Source organism: Haemaphysalis longicornis, unplaced genomic scaffold (genome assembly GCF_048455015.1).
Source record: "Haemaphysalis longicornis isolate Haplotype H1 unplaced genomic scaffold, Haemaphysalis longicornis Haplotype H1 scaffold_10, whole genome shotgun sequence".
Lineage (NCBI taxonomy): Eukaryota > Metazoa > Arthropoda > Arachnida > Ixodida > Ixodidae > Haemaphysalis > Haemaphysalis longicornis.
The window spans coordinates 101123568-101138854 of record NW_027526204.1 but is presented as its reverse complement, the minus strand read 5'-3'; the positions used below and the strand labels follow the sequence as shown (position 1 = coordinate 101138854).

Genomic DNA, 15287 nt, shown 5'->3' with positions numbered 1-15287 from the left:
ATGTTGAAAAGAGTCAACGTTTCTCTTTGGCGAAACGGGAATATCTGTGCCGAAAACAGTGGCTCTTGGCAACATGGCCGCCTCCAGTTGTGTGCTTTTTTGTGCGTATTTTGTTTTTCCTCCAAGTCGTCCCCGTAGATCGCTTAGCGCCAGTAAGGTAAGTACAAAGTTTGGGCGCACTGCCACTTTCTCGAGAAATATAGCCGTTCAGCACTGATTTCTAAACCCACATAACCGCATGCTACTGGTGTCTCATGCCGCAAATGCCTGCCGTTTATTCGAGTGTGTAGTGAGCGGCAAGCTCCCGAACTTCCTCGAAAGAGGGAAAATTACATAGGTGACAGTCAACGCACTTTTGATTTACGTCGAAGTTGTAAAACAGCACGGGCAACCATCGTAATACGTTTCACAAGTATTCGCGTTGATAATGCAACGCTGTTGGGTGCGAGCCAGCTCGATTTTGGCGACGCATTTGATGCGATTGGTGTAGGGCTTCCTGTACGTAAAACTGCGAGCAACCAGATATGTGCGGGTTCCAGGGATTACACAAGTTTTGTATCGCGACGCTCGTTTCCGCGCGTCTGCTATTGCACTTGGGGTCCCACAAGGCTGCACACTGGGTCCGATATTGTTCCTCATTTACGACAAGAAGTCGCGCTAAAATCGGCGCTTACTGGACCGGTATGCAGACCGCACACTTGTAGCTACCCGGATCCTCAGTTCAGGGTGACAGGTCCGTCACTGAGTTTGGGCAAACTTTATTTAATTGCAAACGCGACACTGCATTGTAGCTTTCTTTTGCGGTATACTGCTGCGCTGTCTGATCCCCCCGTTTGTATCGCGTAATGGCATGCATGACCATCTCGACCTAGAGGGGGAAATTGAGATTATAGAATTTAACGTGCCGTAGCTACACCTGGCGCCGGCTATGAAGCGCGCCGTAGTGCAGGGCTCCGGATTAATTTTGACCACCCGAGGTTCTTTAACGTGCGCTGACGTCTCGGCACGGGCGTTTTCGCCTCCATCTGACAAGCACCAACCGCGGTGGACTAGAGGGGTAAAACTACTCGTCGCTCACTTTTCGCGTGTGTGTACTCCTATAGTGAGGCTGGCAAGCTATATCTTACTCGCCTAACAGCGCCCGGTTGGCAACCTCTGGAAGAAAGGAAAAAAAAAAATTGAGTATTTGCTGTGCACACATTACTCTACCGTTTGACAATCTTTTGTGCCCTGTGGTGCAGGTCATGAAGGGGTCTGGACAACTGGGGCTGCCTCGCAGTAAGACTGTGGCAGTAAGTGCCCGCTTTTTGCTTCTGTTACAGACTCAATGCTCCTTTCCAGTTTCCCTGTGACGACATTTCCTGCTCAGCTAATTTCTGGAGTCTGTAGAAGACTGCACAAATTCACGTCTCGATGCACCATCATGATCCTCTTTTCCCAGATCATGTAGTCACTGGCTTGTAACCACCGCCTTTTACAAAAACCACCTGCTGCTTCTTCTCTCTTCCCTTGATTCTGCTTCCCTATCGGCTCATTTTCATCATTCCACCTTGCCTGCATAGCGGTTAGCCAGTGTGTATTTGTATGGCAAACTCCCTTATTTTCCCGTCCAACCGGGTGTACTACTGTGTATAATGTTATTATTTGTCATGTTTTTTTATCATTTGCAGTGTTCCACTTCTGCCCCAAAGTGAACAGAAAAGTGTTGTCAGGAAAAGAATCGAATGAATTTCGCAGCAGCAAAGAAGAAGCTCTGCCTTGGAGATCATGGGGAAGAGGTTAGAGTAGCCTGGTTTGGCAAGCGCATGCTGTTGGCTTGCGCTGCGGTGTTCACGTTTTCCACACAACCGTATGTTTGGCAGTGTTGATTGATTGATTGTGGCTCCGGCCGTGGTGCTTCAGTGGGTAAGGCATTGTGCTGCTGAGCACGAGGATGTGGGTTCGATTCCCAGCTGAGGAGCTGCTTTTCTGATGGGGGTAAAAAGTGAAAACGCCTGCATGTTCAAGATTTGGCACACATTAAAGATTCCCAGGTAGTCAAAATTAATCCGAAGCCCTCCACTTAGGCAGGCCTCATCGCCTGCGTAGTGTCAGTGCATTAAACCCCACAATCAATTTGATTGATTGTACGCAGTTTGCGGTAGTGTCGGTGCATTAAACCCCAAAATCAATTTGATTGATTGTACGGTTTAATGTGCCGACACAACGCAGGCGATGAGGCCTGCCTAAGTGGAGGGCTTCGGATTAATTTTGACTACCTGGAAATCTTCAACATGCGCTGAAATCTCTAACATACGGCCATTTTCGCTTTTCGCCCCCATCAGAAAAGCGGCCGCCGTGGCCAGGATGTTTGGCAGTGCAAAAAGTTACATCCTTCCACTGATGTGACAACACGCACATTTTATGATGCCACCAGTAATGTAATCAGAATAAAAATAACTGCTATTAGGGCTCCAAAACTTTGGCTACGTGCGAGTACAGACAGTACATGCACTCACCTGCTTAGCCAGCTTTTTCAGAACAAAGAGATGTGACTACGTAAGATAAACTTACAAGAACTGACTTAAGAGCAAGAATGTGACTGAACCCAAAAGAAAGCCTTGCATGAAAGCGACCGTTCCACTCAAGTTGTCTGTTCCAAAGAACCGACTTGTTAGCTGCGAAAAGGAAGAAAAAGCTTTGTATTGTGTAGTCCGAGAACAAAAAATGCCTGGCTGTCTCAGTTGCTCATTACAGTGCAGAAGGTGCCTTCCAGTGTGCCACACGTCAAGCCGTTGAAAGAGTGCTAAAGACCACTGCAAACCTTCTGGTTCCACCCAATCCAGACGCCTTGGTCGAGCTCCGTATACAGGTAAAGAGGGGCATCCAGACTTGCCAGGTAAGTGAATTCTTCGATGGGGCTCTGTACCCTGCTTGTTTTGAGCTGGTGCATGGATAAGCAGCTGTCATGCTTCGGGAAAGTGTTGTGGGATTTGTGACAGCTGTCGGCTATGCTGTAACCTCCCTAATAGTGCCGTGTTGCATGTCAGGGGTGGTCTTCTTCACATACCACAGCTGGCAGCGCTACAATTGCAGTGTGCATGCGAGTGGCTTTGTCTGTTCCTTTCCTCAATGCGGCTTGTTTGACATGTAAAAAACTAGAAACGATAAGGATTTTAGTTATTAGAATACAGTGCTTTTCGTGGTGCCCTGCAATGTTTAATGTAAAAATTCGGTTTTACAAAATGTCTGAAATGTTATTTAGTAACTTGTATTAGCGCAGAATTTTTAGGTAGTGAATAAATAAAGCCATACTTTGTTTATACAATAGCCAACACCAGTTTTTTAGGTTCGACCTCCAAGAGTGCATTTATACTTTAAGGGCGCAGCAGCCCTTTGGTGGCCGTCTCTGGGCTGAGCCGGTTGTCAGCGTAACTGAGGGAAGGATGGAAAGACCGACGAGTGAAAGAAAAAGCGAACGATGAACGAAAGCAAAGGAGGAGAGTGTCGCGAAATTGGGAGGGGAGGGTTGTTCGCCGTGGTGGCGCGAACCAGCGCTCTTCGAAAGTATGTGGTGGGGGAGAGGAAGGGGCAGTATGCTCACAAGGGCCTCGACGGCGCGACGCTTGGTGAAAACGTGAGTGGGGCGTGCGCGTGATTATGATGTGCGTTTATCTTAAGACACAGTTCGCGGTCCCTTCTTGAGACGCACTTTGCGCCGCCACTGCAGAGGCTCACCATAGCTGCCGTCGAGAGAACCCACAAGTGATTGCTGTCTCAGCGCACTGCTGCTGCGCCCAAATATCGCATTATGGACTATCGTAATCGGCAATTCCTTTTTGAACTTCAGAACCTTTGTATATACAGGCTTTGTATATACAGGCCTACTTGAAAATCAGGGTGTCAGCACAGCTGTCATCAATTCAGTGAAGAGCATGGTATGAGAGGGTCGGCACCTCTCAGTAGACAATTTCCTTTATCAACGATGAATCCGAATTGGCCTTGAACTCTTGTTGTGCAGCCTCTAAAGTTAAGCCCAATGTGGTGACTGCTTGGATGGTTTCATAATAACTCAAACTTCTTAAACTAAACTTCATATTTAAGAAAATAACAGGTTAAGGAATGGCTGTTCGATAAAGAGTATTTCAATTCAGTCGACTTTCTGGCAGTCGCTTCAGCCGTAGCAAGATTAGGGTTTGTGCTTTTAGCAGTATGTTGCCTTGCAGCTGCTGTGTTTTAGTTGTACCAACGGTCTGGAGAAGTGGTCTTAAAATGGGGGTCCGAGGACCTCAAAGAATCTACGACCACAGTTCAGGGGTCTGTGACCTCGCTTTCCTTATTTTTTTTTTCTCCATTTTGGCAAAGCTTGCCCGCAGCACACAAAAGAAGTAGCTTTTCTACGTAGCACACTTTTTAAAGTTGGCTTCTTCCAAAACACGCCTGCTGTGCGGAAAAGCCAGACATGAATGGCAGGATTTTGATAGGTGTATGAACTACTTTACCTGCAAGAAAAAATTGTCTAGCCGTATGGCATGGGTCAACATATTTTACCATGAGTCCCCCCCCCCCCCCAAACTTCTAAAAGCTTGAAAGGAATCCCCTGTGCACTCGCAGCTGAGAACAACCGGTCTAGCGCTTTTGTTTTTAGCGAAAGTAAGTCTGAAAGAGGGAACAGTGGATACCTCTTGTGGCTGCCTCAGGACCTGCTAGAAAGAAGTCGTATAATATTAAGTGCGGAGCAGTTTAGGGGCTCAGCTTGTCGTCATAGCTCATCCAGGGTCATGGTATGTAGCCACCATAGTGACGTGTAACGCATAACACAGTGTTGAAGTGGCCATACAGACAAAACACAAGTTTGGTTTATTGGAAAGATTGCATCGTTAGAATCACACTGACACCACTTTTACTGCAAACTTTGCTCAGATAACCTGTATAATTAGGAAAAAGGGAATGGCCATGCAGCCCACTCGCTCTATTCCCGCAACAGAACCTATGATGTCATACGTGCCCAGCTGTGCGATTGGCTGAGGCCAGCAAATGCAAATAGGTAGGGCTTATAAAGTTGCCGAACGAGCTATTTGCACTTAAATGTAATGCATATTCATTTTACAGCAGTAAGAATGGTGGGGTAAACAAGGAAAGTTACGAAAATACACGTAAACATAGAAGTACCGATGCGTACTGCTGTTGATGGTGGGCGCTTGTTTTAGCTGCACAGCAGTCCGCCGCTTTGAAGTTTTCCTGCACGACGCTGGCCAAGTGGCGTAAGCGACATCTTACGTGGGCCTGTTTGTGTAGCATACCCCACGTTTCACAAATGCATTTCTCTGTCCTGTAACAAAAGCAAGCCACGTGCAAATACGGTCAAAAACAAAGTAACGGCGGACAACGGTCCACGCTGACTATGGTAGTGCCACCTGGGAGGACTGACGGTAAGCAAGGCTGCAGAGCCTAAGGACACACTAGAAGTTCGTTTTAATACCCGCCCCCATGACTTCATGGCAGGCGTCTCAAAAACACGATTTGGCGGGAGAATCAAAATTTTAACCTCAATTGATTAATTTCTCAGTGAATACGGCATCCTTTGGTGCTGTACAAGCACTGGGGGAACTAAAAAACGCGAAATATTTCGAACAAAACAATTGCATTTTGCCTTCATGGCCCCTTTAAGCAGCCAAACAGGGGCTTTGAAAGGATCGCCGCTTCTCCTTGCCAGAATCCAACCTGAGTCCCTCGCATTGCGACACCGATGTCAATCCCATTGGGCCACACAGGCACACGTTCCTCGTCTGCAAAGTGTTTGGGGATGATCTTTGCCCTGCACCGTTGGCACAGAAGCTGCCGTTGCTATGTTGTAAATGAGTACGTGACATAAAATAAGAAAAATGTCATGAGTTAATTAATAACTATATTATATTAATAAAAACTATATTAATAAAAACACGATCCAGTGTCTTTATAGACATTTTCAGTGGCTGCGGCACCCTCTTGACTACTTTCGGTATCAATTCACGATCCAGTGTCTTTACAGTCATGTCTCGTTAATATGGATGCCTCCGTTCCTCAGAAAAATCGTCCATAATGTGATTTGTCCATAATAACGAATCAATGTCAAAAACACAATCATTAAGGAACACATGCTAAAAGAGTCTCACTTTTGAAGTGGCACTGGCATACTTCCTTTTTCAGCTGAGCGAAAAGCTCGGTCCGTTTAAGCTTAACACCAGCCATTGCATCCACCAAACTGACCAGAGAAGCGTACAGCCTTGCCTTTTATGCATATTGAATATTGGTACAAACTTTTATCGTCCTCTCATCTTGTCCTGAGCCTCAGGACTTGCTCATTCCGGCGTATGCTGCACCGCGAAATCTTGTTTGATAGGAAAGGGCACCCTGCCGTCACTACCCTAGAGAGTTGCTCGCTGATCACGAATGTTCCCGATCTAATTCGATAGTACTGGCAGCAAGAGCGTTCCGAGATAAATGCATGCTTAGGCTATGCTTCTGCCTACTGTGAACTGTGAATTGCCTACTGTGAGGTCACAAGTCATTCTTTTTATTTTTGCTTTGCAGACCACTGTCCATAATAACGAGACAAATGTGCCGGTCTCTATCCGTTTCGTCCCCAAAATTGCCGCCCATAGTCCGGACTGTGGGTTTCTATATAACGGGGCAGAATTGCATGACGAGAGACCGGTCGCCGAAAATTTCGTCCATATTGCGGGGTTTTCACATTAACGGGGTCCATATTAACGAGACATGACTGTATAGACATTTTCAGGGGCTACGGCACCTTCTCTTAGCTACTTTCGGTATCAATTCCAGGCTGATACTGAAACTATTCACGAGATGGCGCCACAGCCCTGTTGCCAAATCCCTGCGCCGCACTTGACAGAGTTCACTGCTTGATTCTCAATGCAGCTTCGGGCTACGTAAACGTTGCTACATCTAATATCTTTTCGTGGTTGTTTCTATGATAAAGGCACACATGTCATAATGTGTCAAAAGCCACCGTGCGGACTTCCAACTTCGTTATCATGGCTGGTCTCAAGGCTTATGACTCCAGGAAAGACTGTGAAAGAGGCAATACTTCTAAATGCGCTTTTCTAGCAACAGATTGCACACAAATTTGCGGCAAAACTGCTCAAAGCAGTGGATACAGGTTACATGCTTTATATTTTGCCTCGGTAAGTTCATAATGCAATAGAGGTGCTTAACAGTTTCCATTCACTGTTCCTGTTTTATCTGACAAGCTGCTGCATCTTTCTGTCCACAGATCTTTAAAAAAAAGCGCCGTGAGTTGTAAAGTTTTCTATGCTGTCAAATATGGAGCTTTCTGTGCTGTCTAATGTAGTCTTGTAATGTGACGTCGTAAAATGTGTCAAAGAAATGTTTGCTCTCCTTGAAAGGCGCCATCATTCTGGCATAGAAAATGTTTTTTTGGGGGCAACCTCCTATGGAATCATCATATGTTAGAGCACATGGTCGACGAGTGAAAACCAACAGGTGCTAGGACAGTACTGTCTGCAGCAACAGGATAACAAAAGGTACAAAAGGGAGGCAGTTCTTCCCGCGATATGTTACAGACCCTTCCTTCACCATTAAGAATATGTTTGGAAAGTATCATAGGGAAGTTCACGAGAGACGAACTGTAAATGGTGTAAACTAATCATCATCGTCAGCTATGGCAGCTTGTTTGTGTCCACTGCAGAACACGTATATTCCTCCAGCCGTTCCTTGTCTTGGGATGCAGTCATCCATTCTTTGCCCCCAAATTTTATTATTGCAGTCAACTCCCATTAGTATGAATTCCACGGGGACCACAATACACTTCGAGATAAAGTGACGGACCACCGATTTTTGCCGCGTACATGTTCTCTAGCTCATATGAAAGCCAGGGTACTATATTGTCTGGTAACCACAGGCAATTTGTGAACAAATTGGTGGAAATAATTTTAATTTGGCACTAAACGTTCCGAATTCTCAAGGGTGGCGGTTCGTAATGTAGAAACTTGACCCAATATGTGTCTTGGTCACATGACTTGCGAACCTTGCAGCTACTGAAACTGCTGAAACGTTCAACCACTTATTGAAAACTTTTTAACATAAGTGTTTTTATAAGTTTGAATTGTGTGTGTATCCTTAAACCTTCTTTTGAGAATTTTTAAGACACGCCACCTGCCACCGCTGGGTTACTCTCTGTGTGGCTAACTCAGCCTCCATGCCCAGAATCAACGGCAGCGGTCAGTACTCACCCAGTGAAGGAGCTTTGACGGTTCTGCCTGCGTTAGGGGCGTATCTTCTGCCGAAATATTCGTTTTCAGTTTTAAAAAATGCCAGCCTTAAAAAAGGACGCACCTGGGGAGAGTCGAACTGCCAACCTCCACAACATGAGGCCAGCATTTTCTACCTATTGTTCATCTCAGCAGATGGTGCCATCGTGCAAAATAGACTAGTGACTTAAAAAAACACATAAAGGAATTAGAAAGCCTGCAATTCGCAATTTTTTTAGCTGGGGACAAGTTTTTAAATACCGCTATTCATCTCTCATACCAACAAAAGTATGTTGCCGCGCTACTGTATGTAATGGTTGCCAGCATTATTTTTGGGAGGACACATATGGCTCGTAGGTCCAAAAATTTATATTTAAAAAGTTCTAGGGCGTTATCAGCAAAACCGTGTCGCATTAAGGTGTTTTAAAGGAGCCATGAAGAGAAAACACAAGTTTGGTTCGTTCAAAAGATTGTGTCGTTAGAATCATACTGACACCACTTTTAACGTAAACTTCGCTCAAATAAGCTGCATAATTAGGAAAAACGGGAATGGTCATGCGACCCACCAGCTCATTTCCCGCAACAGAACCTGTGATGTCACATGGGCTAAGCTCTGCGATTGGCGGAGGCTGGCAGAAGCAGACGCAAATTAGGTAGAGCTTACAAACTAGACGAACGAGCGATTTGCGCTTAAATTTAGGGCACATTCTTTACAAAGCAATAAGAATGATGGGACAAACAGTGGAAGTTACGAAAGCACATGTAAACATAGAAGTACTGATGCGTTCTGCTGTTCGTACTGCGCACAGCATGCTTTGTTTAGCTGCACAGCACTACGGGGCTTGGGGTTGTCTCAGACGACACTGGTCGATTGACGCAAGCAACGGTGTCTTACGTGACCCCATTTGTCGAGCGAGCACTGTTTCAGGGAACGAATATTTTCTGCCAGAACAAAAACAAGCCAGGTTTAAATGCGGGCAAAAACAAACCAAACGCTTGCCACGGTATGGTGGCGCCATCTAGGTTACGGAACGTAAAGAAACGCGGGAACAAGCCAACACCGCTGTACAGGGTGGAGACAACCTTTGAACGGTCCCGTGCCGCCGCAATTGGGCCAGCGGGCTCAACGCGTTATTCTTTTCGTTTCCCACGAGATCTAGCAACGCGAAACAGACAATATGATTCAAACTTCTTCAGTAAACCGCGTTGCAGCGATAATTTTAGCGCGGTTTTGACACAATGACTTGCTTCGGCGGCGAGCGAGCAACCGAACATGGCGGCGCCAGCGTTACGTGTCTCTACCCTGTACGGCGGATGCGTAAATGAAGGTACTCTAGGCTGCAGAGCGGTCGGTTCCCGTGATGTCACTTGGGACCACGAAAACGCACGATTGAGCGGGAAAATCAAAATTTTAACCTAAATTGTTTAATTTCTCAGTGAATAAAGCACCGTTTGTATCCGGACAAGCGCTGGGGGCACTATAAAACACGAAATCTTTCGAATAAAACCAACTTGCATTTTCTCTTCATGGCTCCTTTAAGGGATGCCCTTTCATTTGGGATAGAGAACATATACTCGACAAAAAATCGGTTGTCTGTCTTTTTAAGTAAATTTATGGCAGTTTTGAAGAACTCTGTTGCCATCGATCCCCATCAATGCTGCAAGGATTTCGCTGAAGTGATCTCACCACTGCAGGAGCTTTGTTTCATGCCCAGGGCTCGTTCAGAACCTTAGCTTTCATTCCGAATTCAGGCGTACCATATGGACTATGGGTTGCCGTGATCATTGAGACTTGTCACTGCTATCAAAGCCTGAAGCGTCCTACCGTCTACAGAGCTTATTACCTAGATATAGCTCACACTGTGATACAGCACTCAGCGCCACAAAAAAGGATCGTGACACCAGGGAGAGAAAGATACGTCAGCTGGAACAGGCCTCCACTGACTAGTCCTGTCGCTTTATCAACTGAAGTGCTGCACCCATCTGCTATAACATGAACTTCAGTACAGGAAACGGTGCTGTTTTCACGCATCGTAATTGGGAATTCTATTGAGAAACAACGTTCACCTCCAGGTGCTCGATCGAAAAGTAATTTCGAATTTCCTGATACACTGGACTTTTAGCTTCCAATTATAGAGCAGTTTTCCTGTTGTATTGTATAAAAAATTAACAGGACCAGCACATTCCTTCTAATTGCCCAAAAATTCCAATTAAGTGGCTTAAAATTATTAGTCGACTATGTTGGGTGAACATTAGATGAGGCACATCCACGAAAACATTGTCGATCTGTCAGTGACAGAAAAGCACAAAACTAGAAAGTGCAGAGATTGTGTGGAGGGAGCTGCTTTCGCAATGTTGCCGGCGTTACGAGGGCGACATCAAGTCGAAGTGCGGTTTGTCACCTGCTTCTGTGCCATCTCAACAGGTCCTGTGACTGCCACGACTGCTTGCAGACATTGTAGAACTAAGTCTGCATCCAGTAAAGTGTGGCAAGAGGAAGGAATGTGAATGGCTGTGATGAAATGCCGGTACTAGTGCACAACAAAAGGAGCAACAAGCAACCAATGCTGATGCTAAAGCAAGCAAATGTGACCCTTGAGATGGTTAAGGCGCTAAGCATGGTTGGCCGAGTGTACAAGGGATGTGTGAGAAACACCACGTTGCAATCTTCTGAAGCCGCAGCAAGATGGCATGTCACGTCGAGCCTCAGCTTCATGAGGGAGAGGGACTCGCACATTGTAAAAATCCACCAACGAATCTTCAGTCAATTTTTTTTCATTCCTCCATCAAGTTAATTGTGTCTCCTACTTCTAGTCCTGTCTCTCGGTAGCCATTTGGCTACCCTGGTTGTCCACCAACTGTCAGTTGTCTGTGTCAGTTGCCCAGCCTTAGTCTTTGCAGCTTGTCTATGCTGTCTGTCTCCCACCCGAGCTTGTTTTCTGATGCAGGATGCTACGCTGCTATCTTTAAACATTACTGCTATCACTTTTCTTTTCACTGCTCTTTGAGGTGACCTATGTTTCCCTTCAGGGTGCTTAGTAAGGCTCCAAGTTTGCGACCCGTAAGTTGTCAATTGCAGCACACATCAATTGTGTACTTTCAATTTGACAAAGGTAGTCCCCTGTTGATTATTTGAGTGTGCTGGCCAAAAAGCCCTAGCCCAATCTAGCCAATGCCTAGGTGGAGCTGAGAGACAAGGCACTTTGGCTTGATTGCTGGGCAGCTGTCATTGAACTGGTTGATAGCTTTCAATTTCTACTGTTTTGTAATTTTGATGCATGGCATTATGGTCTAAGTACAGGGGAGGAGGAGGAAGAGAACTTTTATTGTGCACACCAGGATGTGCTCAGCCTCCTAAGTCCAGGAGGCCGCGAGTCCGAGCTGCGTCCAGAGCTCGTTGAACCAGGGCTTGCTGCCACTCTAGTGCTAAGCAGGTCAGCTCGGCCTCCCACTGCCCAGGGTGGGGAGATGGGATGGGGTTAGGGTGGTGAGGACAAGAGAAAACAAGGTGGAGAGTGGTGAGAGGTATGTGACAGTGCAGGCAGTTGTAGTGGAAAAGGGACGGCGAGATCTGGTGTAGGATGGGGTGATTAGAGAAGGTTTCAGTTTGCAGGCGGCAGTCAGGGTGGCGTGGTTTGTTGGGAGGGAGGGGTGGGGCGGGGGCTATATTTTTTGTGTGTGTCTGTTGTGGGACAGTATGGAAAATAATGTGGAACCGAGGGGAGGGAGTGTCTTCAATGGTGGGAGGGTAGCACCTGGTGTCCGTCCTTGAGGTTGGGTGTGCCCTGTAGTGCAGATTGCTCTGAGTACAGATGTCATGTTTCTTTCTTTTCAGGTTGCACACAGAGTTATGCCAATTGCAACGTCCTCAGGCAGGCAGCGAGCTGGGTTCAAACTTTAGATTGCAACATTTTATTTTGCGTTGGCGCCTGTCCTGGTGCTGATACCTGAAGTGGCGCTAATCCTCTTGATGCTAGCAATTGTGTGGCCAAAAGGGGGTCTTTGCTGTAGTTTTACTATTGCTCGACATTGACTGAATATTGTCTAGCAAACGTCACGAGAACATTCTGGTAATGGATTGCACCTTTGTAGTTCCCATCCTTTTTTCATTGTCTGTTCGCACAGTGGCACTATCGGAGTAGCATTATTGTGAAAATAGAGAGGTTGTTTTGTCATCCTTAATCTATTTTTTTTCTGAACTAGGGGAAAAGGGCGCTTTTTGTCATATCTTCTGCTTGCTTCCTAAATCATAAACCATAAAAATAACACCACTTTAATGGGCAAACCCACTCTTGTTGTGCCCGTAGTGGTTGGTCATTGGATGTCCAGTGTCTCTTACCACTTGTATAACTGTTGTACCGGTCATGTTTGCTTATAGTTCTGCATAACATTGTTATATGATGTGGAGTGCCCTTGATCTGTGTGGCATCCTGTTCAGCTTGCATTTTGTGTAGCTTCAAGCTTAAAAATGTTTTTTTACTGTAAGTCACAGTTCTTGAGGGTTGTTCACTGATCAAGCATTTAAAATTACATTGTGAGTGCATATGTTTTTATTCTCATTACCTTCCCCAATGTTGCAAAATGCACCTTCAGTCTTTTCCCAGGTGTTATATAGGTATTGTTTACGTCAGTGGTACTTCTCGAGTAAGCACTGCTTTGCCAAGATGGCACTGAAACGTCATTATGAAAGTTTACAGGGTGCTTCAACCAGTTTTAAATCTTGATTAGTGCAATTGAGCTATTCTGCCACTAGCAGCATTCCAGTGAGTATAATACCAGGCAGCATCATTAGAGTTTCTGGCTGAGCTTAATTATACAAGGAATGCTCCTGCACATGTCTCCTAACGAACGTCAAAGAACTTTGGCAGCCTAAGGCTTATTGACATTTGTTATGTAGGATTTCAAGTCCAGTGGGCTCTGAAATGCAAGTGTTGCTTTAGTGCATGAATTTACAATGTGGTGTTACAGGCGAGTTACTCAGTTTCTATTTTAATGGTGAGCAAAACTAAGATTGAAAAAAAATGCCAAACACATTTGGGGGCAGTGTGCAGTTCCTGTGTCTATGTTTCTCACCTTAATTAAAAAGCCTTGACAACACGTCAGACTTTGATTTATTAGACAGTAGAACCATTGGGTTATACCTTGTTCCCATGCCAGTTTTTCATAAACTGCTGACTGTACATTAATGTGAATATTTCTGAATCAAGCAATAAAGCAGGGCACAGCAGATAGCAAAGCTTTTAAGTAATCTTACTTTTTTAGCACGATAACAGTGCAAAGGAGAACCGCAATGTGAGAAACACGTTACAGGCGTTCATCACTTCCTCCAACTCTTTGGCTGTTATTGCACCACATGCACACCAAACTGAGGTTTCGTATAACTAGTTCTAGTTTGAAATATATATTTTTTGCATCCTAAAAATATGCTAGTTTTAAAATACAGAAGCTTCCACGGTGCCCAAAGCTTTTGTTACGAGCGTGTAGTGCTAGTCACTCCGTTGGTTAATGAAACCTGCTTCATGCAAGTTGATCCTTGACAAGGTTAAGCACTAGTCTTGTTTGCTGTTCTTCTTTCTGTTCATTGCGTTTCTTTGCACTGCATATCTTCTTGAAAAGTACTGTGAGACATCATCCTAACATATTTGTAAAAAGCCACTCTACAGCAGAGACACTGACAATAACTGCACAGAACTTCTTTCGCACTGAAGAGACTATGAGTTTAATTTGCTATGCAAATATTGTACACTACGCTTCCCTAAGTTGTGCCTCAACCGTAACCCAGCCACTTGTTATGCAGCCTTTTCTCGATCTAAACTCGTACGCTCCCCAGTGCAGTAAATATTGCTCACAGTAAACAAACCAAACCAATTTTTTCTCACTTTTTACAGGAAATAAACTCAAATCCTCTGAGTGACAGCAGTTGGCTATCATACTCTGCACCCAGTTTCTTAAATGCGCATTCGCAACTGGGAAGAAGAGGCTTACAATGACAGCTTTATATAGCTCAGTTATTTAGTTCATGGTTAAGAGCATTATTTCAGTGTTGAGAGCAAGCTGCCACAAGTAGGATTGACAGATAGGCTGCAGTCTGAGTTGTGACCATATTGTCTGACTTGCTGAACTTGTCTGAGCACTTTCCCTGTATTAGATAAGACATACCTGTCCACATCATCACTAAAAAAAAGAGGCAACTAGGATAATCAGATGGCTGTTGCATTATTACAGTCGCAAGTTACTGTTCAGTCTAAAAAGTAACTCGCCGTTGCGTCAGCAGCGATCGGCTCGCTATGGTGTTGCGCTCATCGGCTGAGAAAGGCTATCTTCAAAAATTGTTTACAAAATATTCGTACAACGTATGGGGCTCACACTTGGCTCAAAAATCCCCCATTATGTGTTCTACCACCTGAATGCATTTGATTGCCACCTTCACAAAGCTTTTCTTGGTCCCTTTAAGGTCTCAAGGTTCGCAATTACTATCCAAAACCAAATTTGATATGCCTGTGTTTTAGTTTTTGTGTTATTTTCCGACGACATCTGCAGATTCAACAATCGGGTGGACTCCTGTCCAGGGCACAAATCAGCCTCCTTCCATCATAGAAACGGACAAGGGAGACAACCCAATGCTGTACCACAGAGTGGGAGATGAGGAGCCCTACCCTGGGCAGAGTGAGGACAAAAACGGGCACCGGTGCCCCTACTGCCCATACACAACGTGGCGGCGCAGCCGTCTTGTTCGACACGTCAGGACCCACACAGGAGAGAAGCCCTTCAAGTGCAGTGTGTGCGAGTTCGCGTTTGTCCAGCAGTGCGACCTGAAAGTCCATATGCGGAGACACACTGGGGAGACACCGTTTGCGTGCCATTTGTGCCCCACTTCTTTCCAGTGGAAGCACCAGCTGAAGAAACATGTCGAAAAGCAGCACTGATAATCTGCGGAGAGTGTGCAATGTACAGCTGCTCCTTTACTGCCCTGTCCAACATGCTGGGGCAGACATTCCCTCCCGGTGCTAGGCAGGTATAACAGATGGTAAGAAA

General features: G+C 45.4%; 1 protein-coding gene across 1 annotated transcript; it reads left to right on the top strand.

Annotated features, from left to right (window-relative positions):
* The first annotated feature begins 51 nt into the window (after positions 1-51).
* On the top strand, positions 52-14872 carry LOC144158971 (uncharacterized). Its single transcript, XM_077690190.1, has 5 exons — positions 52-157; positions 1242-1292; positions 1671-1778; positions 2826-2878; positions 12088-14872. Coding segments are annotated over exons 2-5 (228 nt in total). The 5' UTR covers positions 52-157; positions 1242-1291; the 3' UTR covers positions 12154-14872.
* The last annotated feature ends 415 nt before the right edge of the window (positions 14873-15287 follow it).